General features: G+C 46.0%; 1 protein-coding gene across 3 annotated transcripts in view; it reads left to right on the forward strand.

Annotated features, from left to right (window-relative positions):
* Positions 1–26,725, forward strand: part of ARHGEF9 (Cdc42 guanine nucleotide exchange factor 9) — a 379,846-nt gene that overhangs the window by 32,304 nt on the left and 320,817 nt on the right. For all 3 annotated transcript variants that reach the window (XM_072626502.1, XM_072626505.1, XM_072626504.1), the window contains 3 exons: positions 3,129–4,919; positions 14,589–14,730; positions 23,112–23,221. In XM_072626502.1, coding sequence (XP_072482603.1) covers positions 3,186–4,919; positions 14,589–14,730; positions 23,112–23,221 — 1,986 coding nt within the window. In that variant the 5' untranslated portion in view covers positions 3,129–3,185. The remainder of the gene's footprint in view (positions 1–3,128; positions 4,920–14,588; positions 14,731–23,111; positions 23,222–26,725) is intronic.

Here is a 26,725-nt window from a genome sequence, read left to right on the forward strand (position 1 = left end):
GCAACTTTCTAGCCCTTGCTACCACAAAAAGTTATACTATGAATATTGTGACATATATAGGACCTTTCTGTCTGTTTTTGAGGTCTTTGGGGTACATACTTAGATGCCTGGGAGAAAGAGTATGATGCAATCTACTTATTCACTTTTTGAACATAACTCTTTGGAGTTATTCTTTTTAGAGTGGTTGGAGTGATTCAGAACTCCCCCGATGCCAGTATGTTCATGAGCCTGTTTGCCCACAGCCCCTCCAGTGTTGATTCTTTCTGCCTTTTGGCATCTCAGTCAATTTGTAGTATTCTTGGGCCTTTTGAACACTGGGCTATGTTTGTTTGCTTCTCATTTGTAATGTTCACTTCTGTTCCACTTACCTACTTTTCTGTCTTTTAACCAGTATCAAATAGTTTTGGTCGTTTTTGCTTATTGTTGTCTCTAAGACTCAGTTTCCTTACCTCTGAAGTGAATGGAAGAGTGGATTTTTTTCTCTACCTCCCCTGATACTTCTCTGGGACAGATTCTCCATCTGTTAGATGTGGCACATTTAGGTTTCCCCTGAACATCTTTGCTTTTCGGACCGCTTCCTAGCTCTGATCAGCCACAAGGCCTTCTGCTTCCAGATAGCCCTTTCTTATCCTATCTCTGAAATGGTAGCCAGCACCCAAAGCATGCAGAGACACCATCCAAACTCTCAGTGTTTATTTGTTCAGTCCCCTGAGGTGACTGTATATCTCAGAGGAACAATTATCCTGAAGAAAAAAACCCCAAAACAATTATCCCGGTTCTCTAGGTTGAAACATCTGTTTCCTCTTTCCCTTCTTTTCCAGAGAAACTCCAGTGTGGGCCTCACCATCTTCTTTTGTGTCCCTCCCTTCTGTCTGGGGCTGCCCAAGCCAGCATCCCAGTGTGCTGGGTCAGTCTCCAGGGCCTGGTTCTCCCTTTTTTTGGAGACTTCTCCTTATTCTCTGGAGGTGATTCCACTCCCTCCCATCTCCCACCCCTCATCTAAGTTTTGCCCTTCACTCCCTAGCTGGGCCCAACTCAGAATGAAAACAAGGCCTTCATGATCCCTAAGGCAAGGATGGAAGATTGGGTTCCCTGTGGGTTACTGTTCCCCTAAGGCCTTTGAGATTTTCCTGTGGCACATAGAACTCAGCTGATCCTAAAAGGAATGCCCTTGGTCCAGAGACCTTAGAATGGAGACTGGAAAGACCCTTAAAACAAAGATTATCCTCCTCCAGCTCTGACATTCTGTGTTTATTCTGTGTTCCAAAATGTCTGCCCCTCCCCCACCTCACCCCCACCAGCTCTGACACACTCTGTCCTAAGTCCTTCCATGCTCTATGATCCCTCCCACTCCAGCACTCTGTATTCTAAGGTCCTTCCTATCTCTGACGTACTGTGCTTTATGTTTGAAGGTCATTTTTCTAAGCATCAATTCCTGAAGCAGGTTATGAAATTTTAACTCCCTCCAGAAATATGAAATTAGGAAGGGTTTCACTGTCGGGGGTCTCATGAGCCTCTTCTGGGAGGTCTGCTGTGTGGCCTGTATGTCTGCGTAGGGGGAGGCCCTGAGAAAGGGTGCTATATTGAAAACCCTCTTCAAATGGAAACCTTGTTCCCAAAGCATGCGCTTTCCCCAGGGAAGGTTGCAGGAACCGGGAGTTTTCTTATCCTTAATTCGTCTGAGAACCCTTCCTGTCCACTCTCCCAACTTTTATTAAGGCTCTGAATGACCCTGAGAACATTCACTTTTGGCTTTTTGCAACCCAGGGCCTAGCCCTAGGCCTGGCATGTTACAGGAGCTCATAATTGGTTGTCATTGAGGTGTCAGTGAGTCTGCCCCTCTCAGGACCCAAAGTAAATGTCTTCATTAGTAAAGTTTTCATTATCCATGCTTTGCTGCATAGAAGTGCCAGTAATACCAACCACCTCACCTTTCCGAACCAGGCCACAACTATGAACTCATTTAATCTTCATAATAACCCAATGAGGTTCACTGACTAAGGATTATTGTTTACATTCTCCTGCTGGGAACACTGAAGCTGAGAGAGACTGTCACTTACCTATGGTGATAGAGTTAGTAGATGACTGATCTAGGGCCAAAGACTCCAGACTCAAATCCTGGCTCTGTTACTCTTTGTGGAACTTTGAGCAATTTGTTTAACTTTGGGGTCTCAGTTTCCTTAACTGTAAAGTGAGGAGTACTCAGTTCTCTTCCAACTCTAAGCCCCATGACCCAGGCAGACCTTGGACTGGGGTTTTCTAAAGTACAAAGGTGATCTCTTTCAGACAGAGGCAGTAGGGGAGACTGGGATAAGCAATGGCCCTGGAGTGTTGGGGACTCATGTTTCCACAAGGTTTCTGACACTGGCTATGTGAGTTGGGGTTTAACCTCTCCATGACTCATTTTCCTTATCTGTAAAATGAGGATGGTCAGACTTGTACTACCCACCTCACAGGATTATTGTGAGGAAGATGCTTTGTTCAAGATACAGCTTGGTGATCCAGTTCAGTGGTTCTCAAAGCATGGTCTATGTTCTCCTGGGGGTCCCTGAGACCCTTTAAAGGGGTTAATTTCAAATAAGATAAATATTGATAGATATGACCTACATAAACAAAAATGCATTGGGGAGTCCTCAGTAATTTTTAAGAGTATAAAGGAGTGCTGAGACCCAAAACTTTGAGAACTCCTGATCTTGTTGATAGAATGCTGGGCCTGGAGTCAGGAAGACCTCAGCTCAGACCTGGCTTCAGACACCTATCAGCTATGTGACCCTGGGCAAGTCCCTTACCCACTTCCTGCTTCAGTTTCCTCATCTGAAAAATGGGGCTTATAATAGCATCTATTTCCCAGAGTTATTGGGAGGAACAAATCAGATAGCATGTATAAAGTGCTTAGCAAATAGAGAGGCTAGAGAAAATGTCAGCTAATATTATGTTTTAAAAGCTTCTAACACAATAGCAAGATGATCTGCTAGCATTGCTATTGGTACTGCACCGGCAAGATACTAATGTCCTGAGAGGATTCTGGAAGCTCAGAACATTGTTTATATTTCATGTAGATGAGCCCTATGCATCTGTACTTGCTGCTCCTTCTAATATATGTTCCCCTCCTTTTTTTCCTTCTAAAGGAAATACCTGGCAGTCCATGACTGTAGGACCCCTACCTTGCCCTTCTTCTTGTTACCATGGAGCCCCTCGATGGCTGCCCTAATGCCCAGTCTGAGAATGCACCCAATGGCTATGCAGGCCTTATCTTGAGCCAGGCCAGTGCAGAGACAGAAGTAGCTGGGTCAATGGAGTTCGGTGACCTCGAGCTCTCTGCTGCGGTGGACAGTTGTTCGAAAGAAGAAACAAGCTGGCTTAAGAAGAAAGCTAAAGTCAACAAGATTTGGAATTTTGTTAGCCGGAAGAAAGGGCCTTTGGGCCAGGGGAAGAGGCCCCAGTCCATGATTGTCCTTGGAGGCCCTGTGAAGATATCAGAGAACAAACCAAAAATCACCTTCATGGACCGAATGAAATCCATTAAGAGGCTCCGGTCATCTTCCAGTTTGTCCAAGAGTGCCACTCAGAGGAGCTTCAAGGCCCAGTCTATCCATGCAGCCATTGATCCCACTGACCACGAAGATGGCCTTTGGCAGAAGGACCTTTACAGAGTTAAGAGGCAGTCAGATACCCAGAAGCCATTTCGTCACTCCTATGCTGGACATACAGAGGACCTGGAGGCCTGTTTTGAAGATGTGGACTTGAGTGCCCCAGGCCCTGAGACAGAAGCCAGTGATGGGAAGGGCCTCCAGGATGCTGATCTGCAGACAAATGAAGACCCAGAAGAGATCCATCCTCGAGAGCTGGAGGACACAAAAAATGAAGATCTGAATGTTGCATCCCACTCCCTGAGGGCTGCCCGGGACTGTCGGAAGCGGTGTCAGACCCTCCCTCAGGATAACCGTCGCAGGAGGACCTCTGATGTCTGGAGCTACTTGAAAGGGATCTCATTGGCAAGCAAAGACAACTCTAAAGTCACTGAGTCAGACCCAGAAGGCAATTTCCAGGACATGGAGAGTGCGACAGGGAATTCAACTCTGTATTTGGACTTTGAGGCGGGCCCGGAAGAAAGCCCTAGCCAACCGAGAAAGGGAAGCAGTACTAACAAGGCCACACACTTTGGGGGCGTCTTTAAATTTTTCACCAACATGGCAGAAGCAGCCAGGAAGTGGCGAGGGTCTTCCAGAACCCCCTTTCAGGAAGATCCCAAATCTTCATCTCAGGGACCCCAGTTGCAGCTGCAGGAGGTCCCAGAGGACAGCAGTGTCCCAGCTACCTTCTTAATGAGGCTGTCACTTCAGTCTCCTGATCCTGGGATTTGGGATCATTCCAGCCTTCAGACTTCTGCATGGAGAGGTGATGGACAGCAGGGTCCAAACACAGAATCTGTTCGTGTTGCTTATTCTTTGAGACTGAATAGTAAGACCCAAGGTTTGAGCCAAACTGCTTGTTCTCATCCTGACGTCTCTACCTTTTCTCTCCCAACCCTTCAAGGTGATGATCAGATTTCACCAGACCCTCCAGCCCAGCTACACACCCAGGAGCTTCCAGAGTCTCAGCCTTCTTCTCAAGACTTGCATGAAAAGCCAGAAACTATGGATAGTTTCCTAAAAGAGAAGGAAACTCTCAAAGAGTGCTCTGAACTGAACGAGGCTATTGGCTCAAAGCAGGCTGTGAAGGAGGTGGCCTGTGAAAAGGGACATATTCATATCAAAGAGGAGGAGGAGGGAGATGAGGATGGCCTCAGTCAGACTGAAGAACAAGATTCTTTTGAACTTTTGGATGAGACAGGCCATTCAAGATACAGCCCCAAGTGTCACCCATTCCAGATGAGTCTGTGTACCATTGTGTCTCTCACAGAAATCAACAATAGGAAGGTAAGTTGGCTGACTTAAACCCCTACCTCTAAGACTGTGTCCAATCCTATTATTCCATGCTTTATATTTTAAGGTCCTCTCCTAGATCCCTTCCAGGGCTCACCTTTATGTTATTTTCCACTATCTCTTCCAACTCCAGCTTCCCACATGCTGCATTCTAAAACCTTGTCTAATGCTAACTCTCAATCCTTCTATGACTTTGGCCATGCAAAGCTTTTGAAACCTCAGAATTGCCTTCCATGTTAAAACCTCCAAGAACCCCACCCCCTCACCCCGTTCTGCTTAACCTCTCCAAATTCTGTCTTCACTAATACTTAGGCCTCAAAGGACCTACTGGAGTTTGTTTTTTTTTCCCTCTACCTCTTGGTAGAGATGCAACTAAGTGAACCTAAAATGTTGAGTTTTCCCTCCTCTTGGAAATCCAGTCTCAGCTCTGTGCCTATTCTCTGCCCAGAGAGTACTGTGAGGGAGAAAAATCAAATCTCTTTCCAATCCAGGAGTTATCCGGTCTACTGAGTGGGTGCTAGAAAGGCAGCAGTGAAGAGTGGGGAAAAGCCAATTAGACCATGGTGGTAGAACTGGGTGTTTCAGAAGAGAGCAGACAGAAGGGCTGGCCTGTGGAGCATGGTTATCTGGGTAACTTTCCCCATATATCTGTCTCTGTCTACAACAGTGCATTCATCTCTGATTTGCTCTGGAGTCTTAGGTGCAGTGTTCACCAAAGGCTCAGGTGGCAGTGACCATCCCAAGATCCCAAGGACAGTCTGACCCCTTGGGCATTCCTGATTGGTGGGCTACCAGACCCTGGTCATCAGTGGTCTTGGTACCATGGCAACGAAGAAGACACATCTCCCTCAGGATGCTCACCAATGGAACAATTAAACAGTAGGAGGAAATAGACAAAGACGTGTCCAATAAATGGTAGGATCTGTTACAGAAGGAAGAAAGAGATTGCTGAAAAAAAGAGGGCATTCTGGAGGAGGTGGGACTAGAGGCTTTGGCCTTTATGCACGGGTGGGGTTTGGAAAGCAGGGGTGAAAATGCTAGGGCATTCTGCTACCCTGATGTGTTTGGGGAAGTCTGAATGTGGCCAGCTAGTGCAAGATTCCTTATGTGAGGATATGAGGGAGCAAGGGATGCAATTATTACTGTAATTTTCCTTCCCAAGACTGTGGTCTTCCTTTATGAATTGGACAAGGAGTCAACTATGAAGCTTTGGGTGAGTTGATGATTGTGGATGCAACTGATTATTATAAAGTAAGTATAACAGACTCGGAATCTCTGAGCTGGAAAGCCCCCCAGAAGTTCTAGAGTTGAGGAACTGGAACGCTCAACCTGACAATTGGGCTCCCAGACTCTGATTGAGGCCTTCAATAAGGGCTGCTCTACTAACTCCCTACCCAGCCCATACATCTTTTGAAGAGTTCTAATCTTTAGCAGGTAATTCCTGACATGGAAACCGAATATACTCCCCCGAATCTTCTACCTACTGGTTCTAACTCAGCCCTTTGGGATCAATCAGAACATAGCTCATCCCTCTTGCCCATGACCGCCCTTCAGATACTTGAAAAGAACTCTTATTTCCCCTCTGAATTTTCCCTTCCCCAGCTCCTTCAACTGAACTTTGTGTGCCATAGTTTCCATTCCCTGAAACATCTTGGCCATCCTTCCTCTGGACATGCTCCCACTTGTCCACGGCCCTCCTAAGATGCTGTGCCCCAAACAGGAGCCAGTACTCCCCATGAACTCAGATTTTCCTGACTCCAGGCCAAGGCCTCAATCCACCACCACAGTGGCCCCTATTGTAATTTGGAAGTCTTAAGAGTCACCTGGGTGCACTGAGAAGTTCAGTGATTTGCCCAGGGTCACACAGTGTGTATGAGAGGCAAAATTTGAACCCAGGTCCTCTAACTCCAGAGCCAAGGCTCTTTCTGTACCATGCTTTGGACAAGGGAAAATCAAGGAAGCCTTCTTGGAAGAGATGCCATTTGATTGGGCCTTTGTCAGCTAGGCAGGAATTCAGTAGGCAAAGAGGTGGGACAGCATTCCAAGCACAGGGGACAATATGAAACTAAGTCAGGGTGGTCAGAGGGCCTAGGGTGGTATAGTCAAGGGTTCAGAAAAAGGTTTACTTTGACTACAATGCAGTGTGGGGAGAAAACTGATAGATAATGCTAAACACATCCTTCTCATTTTAACCTTTGTTCCATTTAATTACTGCCACTACCCCCCCCCCCCCCATCCCCTCGCTCGCCCCACATACACTGCCATTGATGATCCGACAATTCTCTAGTATTCAACATAGGAACTTTCCGAAGCAGTCTAGTTCTGCCATCTTCTGGCTGCCTGGGGAACTTCGTGGGTTGTTGATGATAGTTGAAGAGATGTAGGTCCTTGAGAACCACAGGAATTTACCATCTATGTTCTACTCAGGATGCCAGGCTCTCCCTGACAGGAACAAGGGTCAGGCATAAAAAAAAACTGAACTCCAAGCAAATGTGGCATGGATTGGGAACTATGTGGCAACCAGAGAATGACAGGAAAAACAAAAACAACCAAAGAATAAAATCCTTGTAATTGACTTGCAAAGCCAAGCAAGACAAATTCCCACCTTGGCCACATCCAAAAACAAACACCTCATTCTGCACCTTGAGTGTATCACCTTGGTCACCAGATGTCTTCATGAGCTTTTAAAGGTCAGTAAAAGTGACTTGGTCCTCCCAGCTACCTGTTTTCAGGGAGTCAATGAGTTTTCTGTGCATCCACATCCATCCCTTGATATCTCTATCTCCCTTCCTTACTAGAATTGTTTCTCCCTATACCTTTAGAATTGAATTCCCAAGAGTTTCCTGTTCCTTCTGGGCTGATGTCCTCTCTAGGATTTATACCATGAAATCCCACCTATCTTTTCTCTGAATGCTTGGAAATCTGCTCTCCCCAAATCTAGGGTGTGCAGTCAGACAGACTACTTTCCTTTCCTCTTTCACAGAGTCCAAATTTGAAGGAGCATTTCCCCCCAAGCTTCTTACCATTTCTACTTCATCAAACAGTTCCTCCTTAGAAATGGAGCAGGTCAAGGCTCCTGTGCCCATCAACATTCTGCCAATCCTCTAATGTTCAGCATAGGAATTTTCTGAAGCAATCTAGTTCTGCATTCCTCCTCATCAGTATGAATCAGATCCAGAATAGAAGCTCCCCTCCTTGACAATGACATTTTTGTTAAGGAGAGAAGTATATTTCAGCATCTGTTCTCTGGAACCAATATTGGTAGTTGGTTTCTTTTTCATGTTCATTTTATTTATGTTATTGTCATTGTGTATATTGTTCTCCTGTTTTTTCTTACTTGCTCATATGAACTGATAGAAATCTCCCCATATTTCTCTGCTTTCTTCCCATTCGTCATTTCCTTCTGTCTACTCATCCATTTCCCAGTGTCCTTTGCTACCAGTGAAAGTGCTGCCCTGAATATTTTGGAATAGATGGGATCTTTTTTTTCTGTCTCATACTCCTTGGGGATAGTATGTGTGTATATATATGTGTGTGTGTGTGTGTGTGTGTGTGTGTGTGTGTGTATACACACACACCAGGGCTTCTTTAACTTTTTCCACTAGCAGCCACTTCAGAGCTTCTTAAACTGTGGGTTGTTGGACTATGCAAGTAATAGGGTCTCTGGGGTCAAAGGGCACAAAGTTTAGCCACATTCCTTCCCATAATTCCATATGGCTTTCTTAAGGCTTGTTAGCATCTGCAACTCCACCAATAATGTATCAATGAACCGTTCCGCAGTCTCTCCAACACTGCTCCTTCCAATCTTTTGTCCTCTTCACCAATCTGATGGGTATGAAGTGAAATCTCAGAATTGTTTTCATCTGCTCATATATTCATTCAAGGTTTTCCTATATTCATTAGTAGTTTACAGTTCTTCTTTTAAAAACTTTTTGTTGACCACGTGTGGTGGTACCCACCTGTAATCCCTACTACAAGCATGGCTGAGGTTGACAGATCCCTCAAGTTGGGACTTTCTCAGCTGCTATCAGCTAGGCCAGTTGCGTGTTTGAGCTAAGTCTGACACTAATCTGGTGAAGCCCCAGGGAGTGGGGAGACCAGGTTGCCTAAGGAGGAGGCAAACGAGTCCAGCTCAGAAATGGAGTAGGTCAAGGCTCTTGTGCCCATCAGTGTCCTCTGCACTTGTAGCCTGGGCAAGATGGGTAGGCCCAGTCTCGAAAAACAAAGAACAATTTATGGTCATATCTTTTGACCACTTTTATTTCTGACCCATCTTGCTTGGTCTTATATATTTTTGTCATTTCTCTATATAACCTAGATGTTAGACTTTTAATCAGAGACAATTGAGAGAAAGATTTTAACAGTTTTTCTCTTTTTTTCCATTGAATTTATATAAGATCTAAAAATTTGGATGTAATAGAAATTGTCTGTTATGTATTTTATGATCACCTCTCTCTCTTGTTTAATTAAGAATCCCCTACCCCGACCCTGCCCAGCCACAGTTGTAAAAGGTACTTCCTTTCTGCTTCCTTCTGTTCTCTTCCATTTTTTTTTAATGCTGTGACTTTTTATAAGCTTTTTTTATAAGGTCAAGAGTCTAGTGCTTTGAGGATTACAATATGTATTTTACATACATTAACTCATTTGAGTCTCCTAACAACCTTGGAAGAAAGATGCTGTCATTCTTAGTATGATTTTACCATTTAGAAAACTTGTGTTCATAGTAGTTAAGTGACTTGCCCAAGGTCACACAACAAGGACATATCTAAGGGAAGACTTGAACCCAAATCTTTCTGATTCCAAGTCCAGCTCTAACCTCTCTTCTGCATTATGCCAACTCTACCATATTCTTCCTCTCCCTCTTTCTCTCCTTTCTAAAATCTATCCTGTTCCTTTTGAGCTTTTAAAATTATATTTGTTTAAATATTTTTGTGCATCCTTTAAGTATGTTTGGCTTATATCTTCTTTCTTTGGAGAAGATGTACCTTTCTGAAGACATAGCCTGAGTCTCATGCCTCCAAGGATCATTGATGTTTCTGAGGACAGTTTCCTACCTTACATTTGGATTTGTAGTGGGTCTGCTTTGCTTTGGGCATTTTGGTACAGGCATGAGGCCATGAGTTTTGTGAACTGACTTATTTCTTGGACTTTTGTCTCCTGTGGCCTTTTGAATATTTTCAGGATAGCCCTTCTCTGGGGTTCCTAGTATGATGGCTTGCAGACACTTTTTACCTTCTCTTTCCTCTTGTTTTAAAGACTTTTGAATCGGATCGGCTCAGCTCCAGGAACAGACCTCCCTTGTTAGGTGCACTCCGTCTGTGAGTGGGAAGCAGGTCATTTCTATGGTTAAGATTCTGCAATCCGAGTGTCATTCCCCAGATTGCCTCTTCTTGACCACCCACTGCTCTGAATCTCGCCCTCTGAGGGCTAAGCAGAACAAATCTCATCCGTGTTCCACATTCCGGTCCTCCAAATACTTGAAGACAGCTCTCAGGTTGCTCTGTCTGTGTGTCTTATGTTCTCCAAGTAAAATATCTCCAGTTCCTTTATCGAGACCCTTGAGAAGCTGTGGGATGCAATTGACAAAACAATAGCTTTGGACTGAGGACCTGAGTTCAGATCTCATCTCTACTGTTTACTACCTGAGTGACCTTGGGGGCAAGTCCCTTCTCCCCAGGTCTCAGTTTCCTTCTCTGTAAAATGAAAGGAGTTGGACCAAGTGGCCTCTGAGGTGCCTTCTGGCTCCAGATTTCGGGACCCCAGCCCTTCTACCATCTACTTACCTTCTTCTGGCTGTCCACTAACTTTGCTATGCCTATCTTAAGCAGTGGAACCTAGAAAATGAGCATAGGACTCCATCCAGACTTAGACTGGGAGAGCCCTTTGAACACAGAATGTCAGAGCTTCCCACAGATTATCAGGGCTAAGAGAGTTCAGAGAAGGAAGAGGTCAGTGTGGCCTGGAATGACACCAACTGGCTGTGGGACTTTGACCAAGTCATTTACTTGCCCCAGGCCTCAGTTTCCTCATCTTTAAAATGAAAGGGATAGGCTAAATGGCCCACAAGATCCCTTTCAATTCTGTGGCCTACAATCGAGGCTTTGAATGTTGGGTGATGATGATGATGATGATGGTGATGATGTAGTAGTAGCAGCAGTAGTAGTAATAGTAGTAAACATAAGCAACTCATATTTCTTCAGCCTTTTAAGGTTTACAAAACCCTTATCTTATCCCAGCCTTGTGAGCTAAGGAGCACATCTATTTTTCTATTCTTCCAGGATGGTGCAGTATTTGAGGTTCAAATTCTGCCTCAGTGACTTTGAGTCACTTGTGTGCCCTTGGGCAAGTCTCTGAGTCTCAGTTTTCTCGGTCTGTAAAATGGGGATAATAATCACCCAATAAATTCCCAAGTCTGTTGGGAGGATCAAATGAGATGATGCATGTAAAATGCTTTGCAAATCCATACAGGGTATCCCAAAAGTTTTAGCTGTTTTTAGCTGTTAAGGCTTAAGATGGCACTAAGACTTTGGGGATATCCTGTAGAAATTGGCGATGCTCTTTTTACTCCTTTTCTAGATGAGGAAATTGAGATCCCGCCAGATTGTGACTGACACTGGATTTCACAGATATTGAGTCTTGGGGTTGACATCCCAGTCAAGCCATGAGGGCTGTTGTGATATCTCTGCCCAGTGAAAGTTCATAGCTTGCTGCTGACTACATAATGAGCCCTGGGGATGGAACTCCAGAGACAAGTCACATACTTCCCTTTACTTAGGAAGCTTATAATCTCATTAGGCTTCCAGAAGAGCCAGACAGATCTTTAAGTTGGGTGACAAGGAGTTCATTAAGGAAGTTGATCACATCAAGTGGCCGTAATGGGCACTGTGGCCAAAGTTGGTCACTTTAATGGAGTCAGAGCATGTAAGTGCTGGAAGGGCCCTTAGGACACAAGATGTCAAATATCTGAATTACAGAATTTTCTTACTGCTGGAGCAAGGGACTCAGTGGCTGCCTAGTTCAACCCATTACAGTATACCCTGCAAAGTGCCTGCTGGGTTTCTGCTTAAAGCTCATTAGGGAGGGGGAGTCCATCACCTTCCGAGGGTGACTCTCCCACTTTGCCCAGAAATCAAGCCAGTATCTGCTTCTCTGGACCTTCCACTAACTGCTCCCAGATCCTAGGTCTGGAGATAGAAAGGACCTCGGTGGCCATCTGCCCCCTCATTTTTACAGAGGAGGAAACTGAGGTCCAGGGAGGTAAAATTATTTGCTCAGGCTCTCACAGATAATAAGTGTCTGGTCTTCTATCTTTTGAACTAGAGCTTTGTGGTAATTAAAAAGGTAGGAGAGACATAATTTCTGGTAATTTAATAATGCCAGCATTTTAATAAAAGGATGGCCATTTGGCCCTCTTTCTCTTAGACCAAAGACAATCATGGCTCTGGCTCACAGTTGTTACACCCTTTGAAGTGTAGGTGTTCCCCAGGGTGGCAATCAACGCTGATTGGTCAAGAATTAATGAGAAATGAGGGGCTGAATCTGAACTTTGATTCAGTCACCTCCTTCTTAAGTTGTCCCCAGCCTGGGCAGTCTGTTCAAAGAATTTATCCCCACCCAAGCCAGAGCAGAACACAATGGCTACCCCACCTGGGTGGGGTCTGAACAAGAAAGTTAGTCCAATCTCATTATCAGCCATGTCTTTCAAGAGACCGAACTTTTGAAATTAGGACTGTAAAGGGGGGGCTGCTCTGGATCCCCCCAAATCCTTGGTTATTAATAATCACTTCTCCAGCATAGCAAGAGTTTGAGTGCCCAAATGAAAAGTACTGGTGTCAAGGGGCTCTTAATAAAAACAGGTCACTAAACGACCCTAGGAAAGAGATGCAAAATTGTACTGCTTTCTCTTCTTTTCAGAGGTGGAGGTCTATGGGTGTGGAATCCTGCATACTGTCAGGCATGGTTGGTGCATGGCTTGGTTTTACTAAACCTGAATTCATTGCTCTCTAGGGAAGGGAGAGATAGATTCAGAAATGAATATGATGTAAAAACAGAAGTTCTCAGTTAAAATAAGAGTAAAATTCATAAGAGTTTACATGTCCAGGGCCTTACAGTTTACATAGGACTTACCTTGGCACTGGATAATGAAGAGTTCTGGGTTTGGAATAAAGGAACCCAAGTGAGACAAAAATTCCAGTAGTCCCTAGCTCTGGGACATTGAGCAAATCACTTGACGTCTCTGGCCCCCACTTTCACATCTGTAAAATGGGTTAATGACATTTGTGCATCCTAGTTCTGATATGTTCTTTAATAAGTCTCGCTGACAGAAAGAAGTGGGATTTGTTGTTGTTTTGAGTTCCCAACCCTGGCAGGTGGGCAAGAAACATCATGGCACAGTGGGTAAAGATTCTGCCACAAAGGCATGAAGCCCTTGTACTGGTAACATCAACATCTAGGCCCATGAGGTAAGGAGGTAGGAAGAGATTGGTGGGAAGGCATCTACTGAATGTTGCAAGAGAGTGAATAATAGTTGCTTCTACTTGGCTAGAAGTTGAGCAGTCTTCCTGTTACTCTCTGCACCAGAAAGTTTAACAGAAAGCCAGGTATTAGAGTCAGGGGTCTAGGTCTGAATCCCAGCTCTCTGATTTACTGACTCAGACAAATCATTCCCCCACTCTGGGCCTTAAGGACAGCCTCTGTAAGAGGGGCCAATAACCCAAGGTTTTTGTGAAAAGTAGAAGAGTTTTGAGAATCTGAGTGACCCTGATTGGTTCTGTGGCTGCTTTGATGGAAGGCACTCTCAGTGAAAGAATGCCCTTTTTGGAGGTGAGGCACCCCCTTGTCAGCAACTTAATCTGAACTTAATCTAAAGCACCGAGAGGTCAGGTGACTTGGTGAGGTCATGCAGCTAGTATGTGTCAACTGGAGAACTTGAGCTAAGGCCTTGCTGTAGTTCTATCCCTTCCACCATCCTGCCTCTCATAGCTCTACAAAATCTGGATTAAGTAGACAGTTATCCCTTCCACATCACAACTTTCCCCATTGCGGGTTTTGATATATCTCAGCTTAGCATAAGAAATTAAATGGGAATTTGGGAGGGGTTTTGAGGAAGCCAAAGATGACACACAAAGACCAGCAGATGACACAGGAGAAAGCTTAGAAACTCAGAAATGCGTAATGTATAATATCAATATATTTTATCTTTAATACCATAATAATTCAGATTTCTTCTCTGGCACAAAGGGAGGGCCAAAAATGTTTTCACGGATTTTCCAGATCTTGTGGGGTGGGGGGCAACCATGCCCTTAACCCCTGAGATATGGAAAGGATAACCCTATATGGAAAGGAGCTAGCAGTACTAAGGGCTGTGAGAGACCATTGAGCCTAACCTCTATGTCATCCCCAGAAAGCTAGGGGGCCAAAGGAGGGGCCTTGATGAAAATGACAAGGCTTATAGCTTCAGCCCAGGCCCTGTGAGTCAGAGACCAGAACTTACTCCATTCTCCCAGGCTGTATCTCCACCATCTTCCTTTTGCTTTGGATGCCTCCTTCACCTCAGAACTCTGTCCCTCCTTCCGTGTCTTGCTTATCCCCACTCTCACCCCCAACCTTCACACCCACCTGACCCGGGAACAGATTAGTAACTGACCTGTCCTTGCTTTTCAGCCATCTTGCCACCCTCCTCACCCATCACCATCACCACCGTCCTTCAAGGTTTTGGATCGAAGCCATTCTTTACCCCTTTCTCAGAGCATACCCATGGGGCTGGACCAGGTGGGCTGGAGGAAACGTTTGCTTCTCAACCCAGGTAGGTTCCCTCAGGTTCTTTGGACACTGAGCTGAGTGGGCCAAGAGGTGACCTGAGGTCTGAAAGGAGGGTCTCTTCCCTCCCCCAATAAGAGCTAGTAGTAATAGCACCTCCTATGTGTCAGGGACTGTGCTAAGTCTTTTACCAATATTACCTTATTTGATCCTCTCAACAACCCTACAAGGGAGGTGCTGTTATTATCCCCCATTTTATTCTTGAGGAAACTGAGGTAAACAGAGATGAAGTGATTTTACTCAAGGTCACCTCACTAGTTAAGTATCTGAGGCCAGATTTGAATTCAGATCTTCCTGATTCCTGGGCAATTAGGGCCTGAAATCAACTCTGGGCAAGTCACTTGACCCCATTTGCTTCAGGTTCCTCATCTGCAAAATGAGCTGGAGAAGGAAATGGCAAACCAGTCCAGTGTCTTTGACCCAAATGGGGTCATGAAGAGTGGGACAGGTGGGAGTCCAGGCTCAAGGCTCTATCCATTGCCCCACCTAACTGCCTTGAGGTAAATTCATCTCCCCATCTCCTAGGGCTGTCCCTGCTATCCATAGACTAGAGTACAATTCTCATCAGGCTTTGCTACTAGCACACCTTGGGACTTTAGGGATGCATCTGGATCTCCACTTTCCTATCTATAACACAAAGGGCTTGGACCACATGACTTTTTATCATTCTTCCAGCTCCAAGTGTCTTTTGCTCTGAGGTTCTACTGAGGACATCCAGAGATCCTAAGCTCTTAGCTCTCAAGCTGCAAGGTCATCTAGATCAACTCCCTCATTTTATAGAGGAGGAAACTGAGGCCTTAGGTAGGGAAGGGGTAGGAGAAGAGAGTTGATAAAGCTGGGAAGTAACAGGTAGGATTTGATCCCAGGTCCTTGGACTCTGGGGACTTTTGAGTCCCAATCATGGCCCTCTCTTGGGAGAACTTTTTCCAATGCAAATCCCTTTGGGAGATGGAATGCACTGATTCCTCATCCCTGGGTGGGAAGCAAAGTACCCAAATAGGCCTTCTCTGAGAAGGGCCAACATGGACATTTAGGGTTGGCCTTGAACTTCCTGGCTATGACGGAAGAGCCTGTGTGTGGGAAATGATGACTCACCAGAAGAGGGAAAGTTTGAGTGCTTGGTGGAGATCAAGTAGAACTTAGAGTGTCTGGAGAGAGGGCAAGCTTAGAAGCAAGAGTCCTGCCTAGGTGACATCCTTGTTGTGTGACCCTGGGCAAGTTTCTGACCTTTTCAGTGACTCAGGCCCACCTTGAAGCCTCAAAGTTGGAGAGCAGATGCTGATGGGCCTTGGTGGAGGGAGTTTCTTCTCTGAGAAACTCACATCTGGCCAGGTCAAAATAAGAGAAATCCTAAAATAATTACTTCCATTTACATATTTTGATATGATATACAAAGGCTTTTCCTTACTACAACCTTGTGAGGAAGACAATAATGCATTAGAATTATCCACTTCCATTTTAGAGGTGGAAAGATTAGATTGTAAAGTCCCTGAGGACAGTCTTTTGTCTCTCTTTGTATCCCCAGCCCTCAGCATGCTTCCTGTCACTAAGTGGGCACTTAATTGTCTTTTAACTGATTGAGAAGAGGGAAGGGATTTTATCAAGGTCATATGGTGCCAATAAGGGAGAGATTTGAATTCAGCCCCTGATTCCGGGTCCAATGCATTTTTCTATTATATTACCACATGCAGGGTGTTCAGAGTAGGGCACCAGGATGGTGAAAGACATCCTGTTAGGATCAGCCAAAGGAACTGGGTGGTTTGCACCCAAAGGAATTGGGTGGTTTTCATCCAGAGAAGGGAAGACTCTAGGGGGCGGACATGAGTGCTTTCTCCAAGTATCTAATGGGATAGTGTATAGAAGAGAGGGATGAACCTGGTTCTGCTTGGCCCAGAGGCTAGCAGGAGAAATGGAGAAATGGGGGAAAGTATAAAGCAATCAACATAGGCTTGATATCAGGAAGAACTTTCTAACAGAGCTATCCCCAGAATGGGCTGGGTGAACTTGGTTTCCCCTTCCCTTGGAGGTAGGCTGAGTCTCAATGGCCTCTAAGGGGGCACTCTTGTGACACTGGGATTCAGAGATGTTGTGACTTGCCCATATCATCGATGGAACAGGTGGATGGCACCCTGGACTTAGAGTTTAGAAACCTCTGTTCAAATCCTTAGTCACTTATTTGCTGGACAAATCAGTCTCGGTACCTCTTCTGTGAAATGAGGAGAGATGTCAGACTAGAAGACTGCTAAGGTTCCTTCCCACCTGTGATCCCATGTGTGACTTTGGGCAAGTCACTTCCTCTCTGTTGGCCTCAGTTTCCTCCTCTGTAAAAGGGTAAATGACCTCTGAGGTTCCTAACATTCCTTACCATTTTTTGATTTGGTGACCAACCAAGGTGATGAGCTCAGGGAGCAAAGGCTCATCCCTAGAAGTCTGGCTATTAGCTGATGAATTTGGTTTTGACCACAATGATTCAGGATATCCCTTGTGAAGACAGAGAAGGATTGTGGCCACATGGATGAGTAGAGGAATGCCCACTTAGAAATCACAGGCTCTTGAAATATGGAACTCAGCTTAAGATAAACTCATATGCTTCCTGATTGGAGACTGGTTCTCAGGGGGGGTCTCCAGAGTCATGTGGGGAAGGAAGGCTTCCCGAAAGAGGTAGTACTTTGACTGAGCTTTGAAGGATGGGCAGGGTTTGGAAGAGTGGAGGGTAGCCGAACAGAACACAGGTGGGGGACAGTGGAATGGGCCTCAGACTTCCCTTCCCAGTTGTCAGGGAGAGGGGCACTACTTAGTCTCTGGATTCTTGCCTAGTATTATAGTAAGATAGGAACCAATGACTGGAATGTGTTGTCCAAATCCTTCTCCCTCCCCCTGCCCCAGAATGGAGGAAGAGTTGGAGCAGAGCAATGGGGAAACCGAGCCCCGAGCCACTGTGGCCACCTGTGTGCTCTAAAGATCCAACCCTACTCCTACTGCTGGTACTCCCTGCGTGGCCCTGGGCAATCTCCTTGACTTTCCTGTACCTCACTTTCTTCTGTAGAGTGAGCAGATTAGACTAAGAGATGTCTAATGGCCCTCCCAGCCCTGACATTCTGGTAAGGGCCATTCTACCACTGACATTCTTTGAAGTCTGTGGCTCACTCCAAATTCATTCCTTCCCCCTAAATGGACAGGCATGTTCCTCACGGGCCTCCAGTGACCCCAAGGAGAGCTAGAAACCATTCCTAGCATTTGGTGAGCCCCTACTACCCTGATACCCACTGGAAGCTGGCAGTGGTCCCCAGTGGAGGGCCCAGTAGGGATGGAGTTAATCCCTAGTCGAAAAGAGTGTGTGTGTGTGAGAGGTGTTATTTATAGGTCTGGGGTGAGATATGTGCCCCTGGGAGCTGGCAGGCTCTGCCACCACCACCATCACCATCACCATCACCATCACCTTAACAGCTTGCTCTCACCTTGGGGATATAAGTGGCTCCCATGTAGCAGCTTTCCTTCTCGAGGTCCCAGCCAGACACTCTTAGCTAAAAATAATTCTGGGGAAGAGGCTGACATCAGGACCCTATTTGGGAAACCAGTTTCTATCAGCTCCTCCTTTCCCTGGCCAGCTCCCTCCTTGGTGAGGTAGATAAATGCCCACGTCTGCCTGTTGTTGAGGAGTCAAAGCTGCCCTCTTATAGAGATGATTATTACTTATTGTTATCCATAATTGTATCATTGATAACCACTGTGTTGTTATATTGATCCTAATGACTATGTATGCTGTTTATGATATAATAATAATGTCAATTGGTGTCTCTGTATTTCTGTGAGGCCCACAGTACTTTTTTCACACACCAAGCCCATGAGATAAGTAATGTAAGCCTTCTTTTCTCCATTTGGAAGATGTATCACAGATCTGGAGAGCCAGAAGGGACCTCAGGGGCCATGTAGGCAAGCCCTTCCCCAGAAGGAATGTCCCCTATTATATCTCTGACAAATAGTTGCTGGCCTCTGCCTGCAGCCCTGGAAGCCCCTTCAGCTTGCAGCTGATGCTCATCCACCCACTGAGCAAGAATTTGCTTCCCTGTAATTTCTACCCGCTGCTCCTTGTTCTGCCCCAGGGGGACAAGCAGAACCAAGTTAATCCTTCATCCACATGACAGCTCTTCTTCTAGTGTTTCCCTTCAACTCATAGCATGCTTTCTGTTCCCCTCAATCCTGGGATATGCCACAAGAGAAGCCAGCACTGTAGGTGAGGTCTGAGCCCAGACCAAGGGTTGAGGGAGCTTTGTTGTCATATTCCTAGAAACCAGCTCTGATTCTCCCAAGGAAACTGAAGCTCACGTTTGACTTTGCTGCTGCCATGGCATTGCTGACTCCTTTGGAGCTTGCAATCCACTAAGAACCCTGTTTTTCTTTATTTTTTCAGACCAGCCAACATCTAACCATGTCTCTTTCATTCCGTGTCTCTGAAGTCACTTTCTAGAACTCAGGTGCAAGATGTTGCCTTCACCCACATTGTTTTGTCTAATTTGAGTCAACCCAGTTCTGTGACCTGTTAAGATCTCTTTGGATCCAGACTCTGGCATCCCTCAATCTCTTCCTCCCACCTTTGTCACTTCTGATAAGGCTGCCAGCTCAGCCAAGCCTTTATCTAAAACATGATGATGTTAAATAACCCAGGATCCAGCTCACATCCTTGGGCCATTCCATTGGATACCTTCTCCCAAGCTGAGATTAGATTTTTAATGACTTCTCTTTGAGATTGCTAGTTCCTACAGCTCAGATCCCACCTCACTGGGTCATTTTGAGTCCCCACACCCCTACCCACTCCATCTTTTCCATAAGAATAGTGCAAGATACTTTATCAAAAGCTTGGTGAAAGTCTGGGTAAACTGTAATGACCACTTTCCTTTGATCTGTGGGTTCATTTGGTCTGTGAACAGGAATCCTCTCTACATCTCTGTCTTGTGGCTTTCTGGCCTCCATTTGAAGACCTGGCCAGGCCCTAGACTTGGACTCAGAAAGTTGTAGGTTCAAATCCTACCTCAGACATTTACTGCAACTCTGGGTAAGCTATTTCTCCCTCCCTGGGCCTCAGTTTCCTCCTCTATAGAATGAAAAAGTTGGACTACATGGCTTCTGGAGTTCCTTCCAGCTCAAAATCTAGTATTCTGTGACCTTATGACCCACAGTTAAAGGTATAGCTAAGAATTTTTTCACCTGGGACAAAAACAGTTGACTGGCTCTCTGGGCCTTCTCCTTTTGCCCCCAGAGAGATAGGGTGGCAGCAGCAAGAGTCGGATGGGGAGGCAGACAGACAGGGGGCCATGCTGCTCAGGGGAAGATGTGAAAGTCCTAGACAGAGCCACAGGAATCCTGACGAGGGCTCCAAGATTCTTAAAAGAAAGGGGATTGCTCCTCTTGAGTAGGCAAGAAAGTTACTTAGATCACCTCTTTTCTCACCTTCCCCCCAACTCTGAAGATAAAGCTAGTTTGGATTATGAGGGGTGGATGAGCTGCCAGCCCAGGGCACCTTGGACCAAGAGGAGAGAGAAGCAGGAAGGGTGTGGCCCTGGGTGTCAGGCCACTCTGATGACCTCTGCCCCCAGTCCACAAGCAGACTCAGAACATCCTCGTAGTACAAAGAATGGCATACTCCATTCTGGGCCTTTGGAAATCATTCTTCCTAATGATGGCTTTTTCTGAGGGTGGTACCATGGGCAGCACAGCCCATACTCAGCTGAGAGTGTGCTCAACGACTGGCCCAAGGAAAATGAATCAGCCCCAGGGGATACGAGATGGGGAGACTTGACTGGCGATCTCGATCAGGCAGAAGATGACTGAAACTGTTCCTCTCCCTCCAAGATGTCTCGTGTCCCAGAAATTGGGTCTCTGAGAGAAGAGAGAGGAGAGGGGGGCAGGAACGGTTTGGACAGGAGAGATGCTAGGAATGCTAAAGAGGTAGTGTGGTGCAGTGGTTTGACAACTGACCTTCATTCCAGAAAGGCCTGGGTTCCAGTGCCTATAGCACATCCTGGATGAGTGGTCCTGGGCATAGCATTAAACTTTTCAAGAGCCCAGGCAAGATTTTAAGAAAAGGGCCCAATGCCTATTGGTGGAAGGAGTTTCCCCATATGAAACTTCTCCATACCAGTGAAATCACTGATCTGGCTATAACAATAATACTAATAGAATCTAGCATTTATGTAACACCTATTATGTGCTAAGCAGTGTGCTAAGCTCTTTACAGATATGATTTCATGTGATCTCATAACAACTCTGGAAGGTCGGTGCTATTATGTTCTCCACTTTGCAGATGAGGAAACTGAGGTAGACAGATTAAGTGACTTGTCTAGGGTCACACAGCTAGTTAAGTGTCAAGAGGCAGGATTTGAACTCAGGTCTTACTGACTCCAGGTCTAGTGTTCCAGGCACTGTGGTGCTCCCCTCATGGCCTGTAAGAATGACTCATACTTCTCTAGTGCTTTAAGGTTTCCAGTGTAACTTCTGCCCAATGTCACTGTGTGATCTAATATTATCATCACTTTTCAAATGGTGAAAGTGAGGCTCACAGACAAGTGACTTAGATGTGGTCACACAGCTCATAAATGTTGGTGTCTCCACTACCATCACATCAATCCCAGGAAAGGGTTGGAGAATCCCGGAGCTAGAGCTGGAGGAAAACTTAGGGATCTTTGGGGCCCATTCCTCATTTTTACAGATGAAGAAACTGAGTCACCAAGAGGTTAAGTAACTTGCTCAGAGTCATTCACCAAGTGTCCAAGGAGAGATTTGAATCTGGCTCTGACATTATGTGTCCTAAAATCCTCCCCACCCCAGCTTTGATATTGTATGTTCTAAGTTCCTTCCCAGCTCTGACAGTATCTGTCCACCACCAGGCCTGGCCCTGGCAAGATTCTTGGTCAGTTTGACTCACATCTGTAATGATTTAAAAACCAACCAACAAACCAAAGCCAGTCTGAGCTGGACCCAAGGAGTTCCCAGCTTCGCTTCCCAGATGGGGTCCTGGGCTCCAGCTGTGTCAGCTTCCCCTCCTTCCTATCGGTGTGGCCTGGGGCAGTGCCAGGGGCCTGAATGGTTGGGGGCTAGCGGTCCTGGGGATAGCCAGGCCATTTGATGCCATTGTGTGTATTACTCACTCAAGGCACACCCTTGGCAGCATGAAGATGGAGCAGGATGACTGCTGGACCTAGCACAGGTGGGAGCTGAGTTCGAAACCCTCCTCCCAGCACTTACAAAGTGGGCCGTTGTGAAGAGCCACCTCTTACATTATCACTGCTCCTTCATGGTTGTCAGACTGCCCTCAGAGGATGGGCAAAGACTTGGAGAGACACTCATTTCTTTCCACGTTGTCCCTTGGCACCCAATCTTGAGAGCTATTGACATAGTCACCAGGCTTCCAGTGACACAGAAAGCCATTGGCACAATTCTCTTAGCTGGGGACATGGGATAAGTCACTGCCCTCTCTCTGAGCCTCCATTTTCTCATCTGTAAATTGAAGGGATTGTTTTAAAAGGCCTCTGAAGTCCCTTCTAGGTCTGACATTTTGTATCTTCACTCCCAGAGGTGAAGCATTAATGAAGAAAACATTGGACTGGGCAGGAGGCCAGATCCTCCCCAGTGCCTAGCACAGTACTGGGCACATAAGAGGGGCTTTATAAATACTGGTTGATGGCTTGGTTGAAGACTACCACTACTTTGAAGCCCCAGCCACCACTACAGATTTATCCCTATTGACTCCCTTTCTTGTACACTACAATCCAGCCAAATAGGCCTCCATGCTGTTTCTCACCCACGTTGCTCCACTCCCCTCTTCATGCTTCTGCTTTGGCTGTGCCCCGGCCCAAGATGGCTCATTTTCCTTGCCCAGTCCCTTAGAATCTCCAATTTTCTTCAGAGTTCAGCTATAGCCCCTCTCCTACATGAGTCACCCCATCTCACCACTTCCCTCTCCCCCAAGCTGCTAAGGCCTCCCTCACCAAATTACCTTGTATTGATGTCGTACATATTTATGGACATGTCTCCCCAATAGAACATAAGCTCCTTGAGGGTAGAAACTGTTTTTGTCTTTGTGTATCTAACTCTTAGCATAAAACTTTAAGTTCTATGAGTTGACTAAAATGGCTTGTCAATGCATTGGAGTCAAAAGACCTAGCTTTGGGATCCTAACAACATGATGCTGGCCAAGTGATTTCTCTTGTCAGGGTCTTCCTTTCCTCACCGTATGGACTAGCTGGTTTCAGAGGTCCCTTCCCACCCTAGTCCTGTAATCCCCTGAGTTCCCTGAGCCTCAGTTGGACTACTTGGACTAGATATCTTCAAATAACCTTCCAGCCTGATTTCTATGCTTCATCCCCACAGCAAGCACAGTTCTAAACTCCAAGACCCTGGAAGTCCAGAGGGAGAGCCGAAGGAAGAGACAGCAGTGGAAACCCCTAAAGCCTGGTGCTGAGCAAGTACTCGTTAACAAAGTAAGGACTTCCTTCTTGTTCTTCTGGGGGGCTCTGGCAGCCTACAGGCTTTGACAATCCAGAGGCTGTCCTCTTGTTGGCCACATTTTAAGTGTCAGGCCTTCTACTGCTCAGAGTAGAGGTGATTTTTTAAAATGGGTTTATATGGAGACACCAAAGTTGGGAGCATTAGCCTTTGGGGTTTTTTTTCTGAGATTAATTTCTCCGAGAGATAAATCAAAGATCTTTTATGGGCTTGCCACCTCCCACTGCTGCCCTTGACTTTGGCTGCTTTCCCCAAGCAGATGGGGAAATTGTGAGATTTCAAACCCAGGGTACTTTGGCTGGCTTTTATTACATCCTGTGGGCTCCTGGCTGTCTTCAGAGCTCTTGGGTGACATGTTTATAGGCCTGTCTCTTAGGGGAAGTTGTTTCATAAATATCAAGGTAAGCTGGGGGCTCCAAGGGTGAGCAGTAGCAGGGCTGTGTGCCTGCAAGTGTGTGTGTGTGTGTTTGTGTGTATGTGTATGTTTGTGTGTGTTTGTGTGTCCATATGTAACTGTCTTTTGTATGGCTGTTCATGCATGTGGATATACGTCTGCCTGTAGGCTTATGTATGTTTGTGTGTCTTTATGCACACATATTTGGGTCTGTTGCCCAGAACAGCATGAGAGAAGCTCCATAGCTTAGTGGAAAGAAAGAGAAGTTTCCCTGGAGGCAGGGGATCTGTGTTCTAATGCTATAGTTCTCATTCCTTGCCCATGATTGTGAATTATTTAATCTCCCTGGGACTCTTCATCTGTACAGTGAGAGGTTTGGACTGGCTGGCCTATGAAGGCCCTCCCTTCCAGGTCTGTGTGTAGGAGCCTCTGAGAGAGAGATAGAGGGAAGGAGGGAGAGAGAGAGAGAGTTTGTGTGTATATCTGTCTGTATGTATGTGTGTTTGTGTATATGTGTATATTTGTGTATATGGATGTGTTTGTGAGTATGTGTGTGTATCTCAGCTTTTGTACATGCTACTCTCTGTGTGCCTGTATCCATGTGTGTGTGTTCATGTTCTCTGTGTATGTGTGAGAGTCTTTGTACATGTAGACCTGTATGCCCACAATGTACATGTGTGCTGAAAAATTCAGGCATCCAATCCTTCCAAATATGACTGGCTGAGAAGACAGACTTCTGCCCACCTGGTTGCCTGTTCTGTATTCTCAGGTCCCGAAAGTCTGTGATCCTCGGGCATCTTGAGCTAGGCTAGGGGGAAAAGCTGGCCTGCCCAGGCTGCCTCCCCTGCAACAGTCCCTCTCAGACCCTTCTCCACAGGAGGTTTACTCTGAGCAGGGCCTTTAGAGCCAAATGGCAGGAACACTGTCTCCAGATTTCACTTAAGTCAGTTTCCTCCTTGACCACAGAGCTGTCAGACTACCTCAGCTCCATGAAATTTTTTTGTATTTACCTGAAACATTTTGTATTTACTTGAAAATAGCACTCAGTCATGGGAGGTTTGAAGTCATCTTAGGAAGACAGTGACTTGGTGACCCAACAAGGGGGCAAAATCTGAGGGAGTCCCAGGTTTCTTAGAGTCCACCAGATTAGACACTCTCATTTGACAAAAGAGGGAATTGAGGCCCAAGTAGGGGAAGCCACTTGTCCAGGGGCCCACAGCTGGTGAGTATCTGCATTTCAGTTCAAACCAGGGGCCCTAGACTTCACTGATCTTTTCCTTCTAATTCCCTGGGGTCACCTGACTTCTGAATTGTCTTAGGATGCCTTGGGTACCCACCCCTTCTTCCTGGCTTGATGTTGACTACCCTCAGCCACATCTGAAGTCAAAGCTTACTTTCTGTAGAGATGTCTCAGACACTTGCTGAGCTGTATGATGTAGAAAGTATCTCTTCCCCTTTCTGGGCCTCAGTTTCCTTGTCTGTCAAATTAGGGTTTGGGGCTGGTCTTAAGATTCCTTCCATCTCTAAATCCTTCACTCTTCTAGGTTCCCCAGGCTCCTTCAATAAACAGAGACAGAGAAGACAATTTAAATTAGATGTTGAAGGGAAAAACTCCCTGATGATTAGGCCTGGCCTAAAGTGGAGTAGGCTGGCTTGGGTCCCTGCCACTGGATATCTTCAAGCAGAAGGTGGATCAGCACATTTTGGGATGTTGGAAAAGCCATTGTTGGCCAGGGAAAGGTTGGGCTCGATGCTCTTTTACCTCAGAGAGTTTGCTGAACCTCTGCCAAGTGCGGGGCATAGCCAGGGGGTGGCACTGTGGGAAAATCTCAGTGATCCAGGAGACCAACAAATGGCTCAGGATCTGAGAGGTCTATGGGGCCTGAGAAGTTAGGTGATTTGCCTAGGGACACATAGCCATGGTGTATCGCAGGAAGGGCTTGAACTCAGAGCTGGCAGACTCCAAAGCTGCTATGTCATGAGGCCTTTGTGACGCTTAGACGTTTTGTTGTTGTTCAGTTGTTTCAATCATGTCTGACTCTCTGTGACCCCATTTGGGGCTTTCTTGGCAAAGATACTGGAGTGGTTTGCCATTTCCTTCTCCAGCTCATTTTACAGATGAGGAAACTGAGACCACCAGGTGAAATGACTTGCCCAGGCTTCCACCCCTAGGAAATATCTGAGTCCAGATTGGAAATCAGAAAGATGAGTCTTCCTGACTTCAGGCCTGGCATTCTATCCACTGCAGCACCACCTAGCGGCCCTGATGCTTAAACTATCAAATATGAAAATAGAATATGTAGTTCTTGATGCAAGTGAGAAGATGTCCATGGAGTCTGATGAGGCAGGGTCATTAGTGATGGAGGTGGGAGGAATCAAGGAAGGCTTCCTAAAGGAGGTGGCATTTGAGCTGAGCTTTAAAGGGTGGGAGGGAATTCAGCATTGGGATCCTAGGACCTTAGGTCTAGAGCTGAAAGGGACCTCAGAGACCATCCCAGGGGTGGCTAACTTGTGGCCCTATAGGTCCTCAAGTACAGCCCTTTGACTGAATCCAAACTTCATAAAATAAATCTTTCTATCAAGGATCTAACCCCCGATCAAACTCAACCTCCTCATTTGGCAGAAGAGGAAACTAAGGCCCAAGAATGTCATAGGATCCTCAATTTCCTGCTGAAAAAGGGTCTCAGAGGTCTAGTCTAGCCTTTATTTTACAGAGAAGGAAGCTGAGGTGCAGAGAGTTGAAAGAGATTTGCCCCAGACCACAGAGAATCCTGGATATGGTGGTAGAAGTGATTATAGAGGCCATTAGATCCAACCCAATCATGTTACTGATAAAAATCAACCAATGTACAAAGAGATAAGTGACTTGGCCAGGATCCTAGAGCTAGGAAAGGTCTAAGCCAGGAAGTGAACTCCTGTGTTCCTGACCCCCGAGGTCTGCCCATTATGATGCGGGCACTTCAGGCCTCTGACCATCTGAGCTCTCAGTGATACCCCCAAGCAAGGGGAGGGCGAAATGGAACATCAAAGGGGCAAACAGCTTTAGATAACCAGAAAACATTGTAGGTCACACTCCAGGAGATTC

This window comes from Notamacropus eugenii, chromosome X (genome assembly GCF_028372415.1).
Source record: "Notamacropus eugenii isolate mMacEug1 chromosome X, mMacEug1.pri_v2, whole genome shotgun sequence".
In the NCBI taxonomy this organism is placed as follows: Eukaryota; Metazoa; Chordata; class Mammalia; order Diprotodontia; family Macropodidae; genus Notamacropus; species Notamacropus eugenii.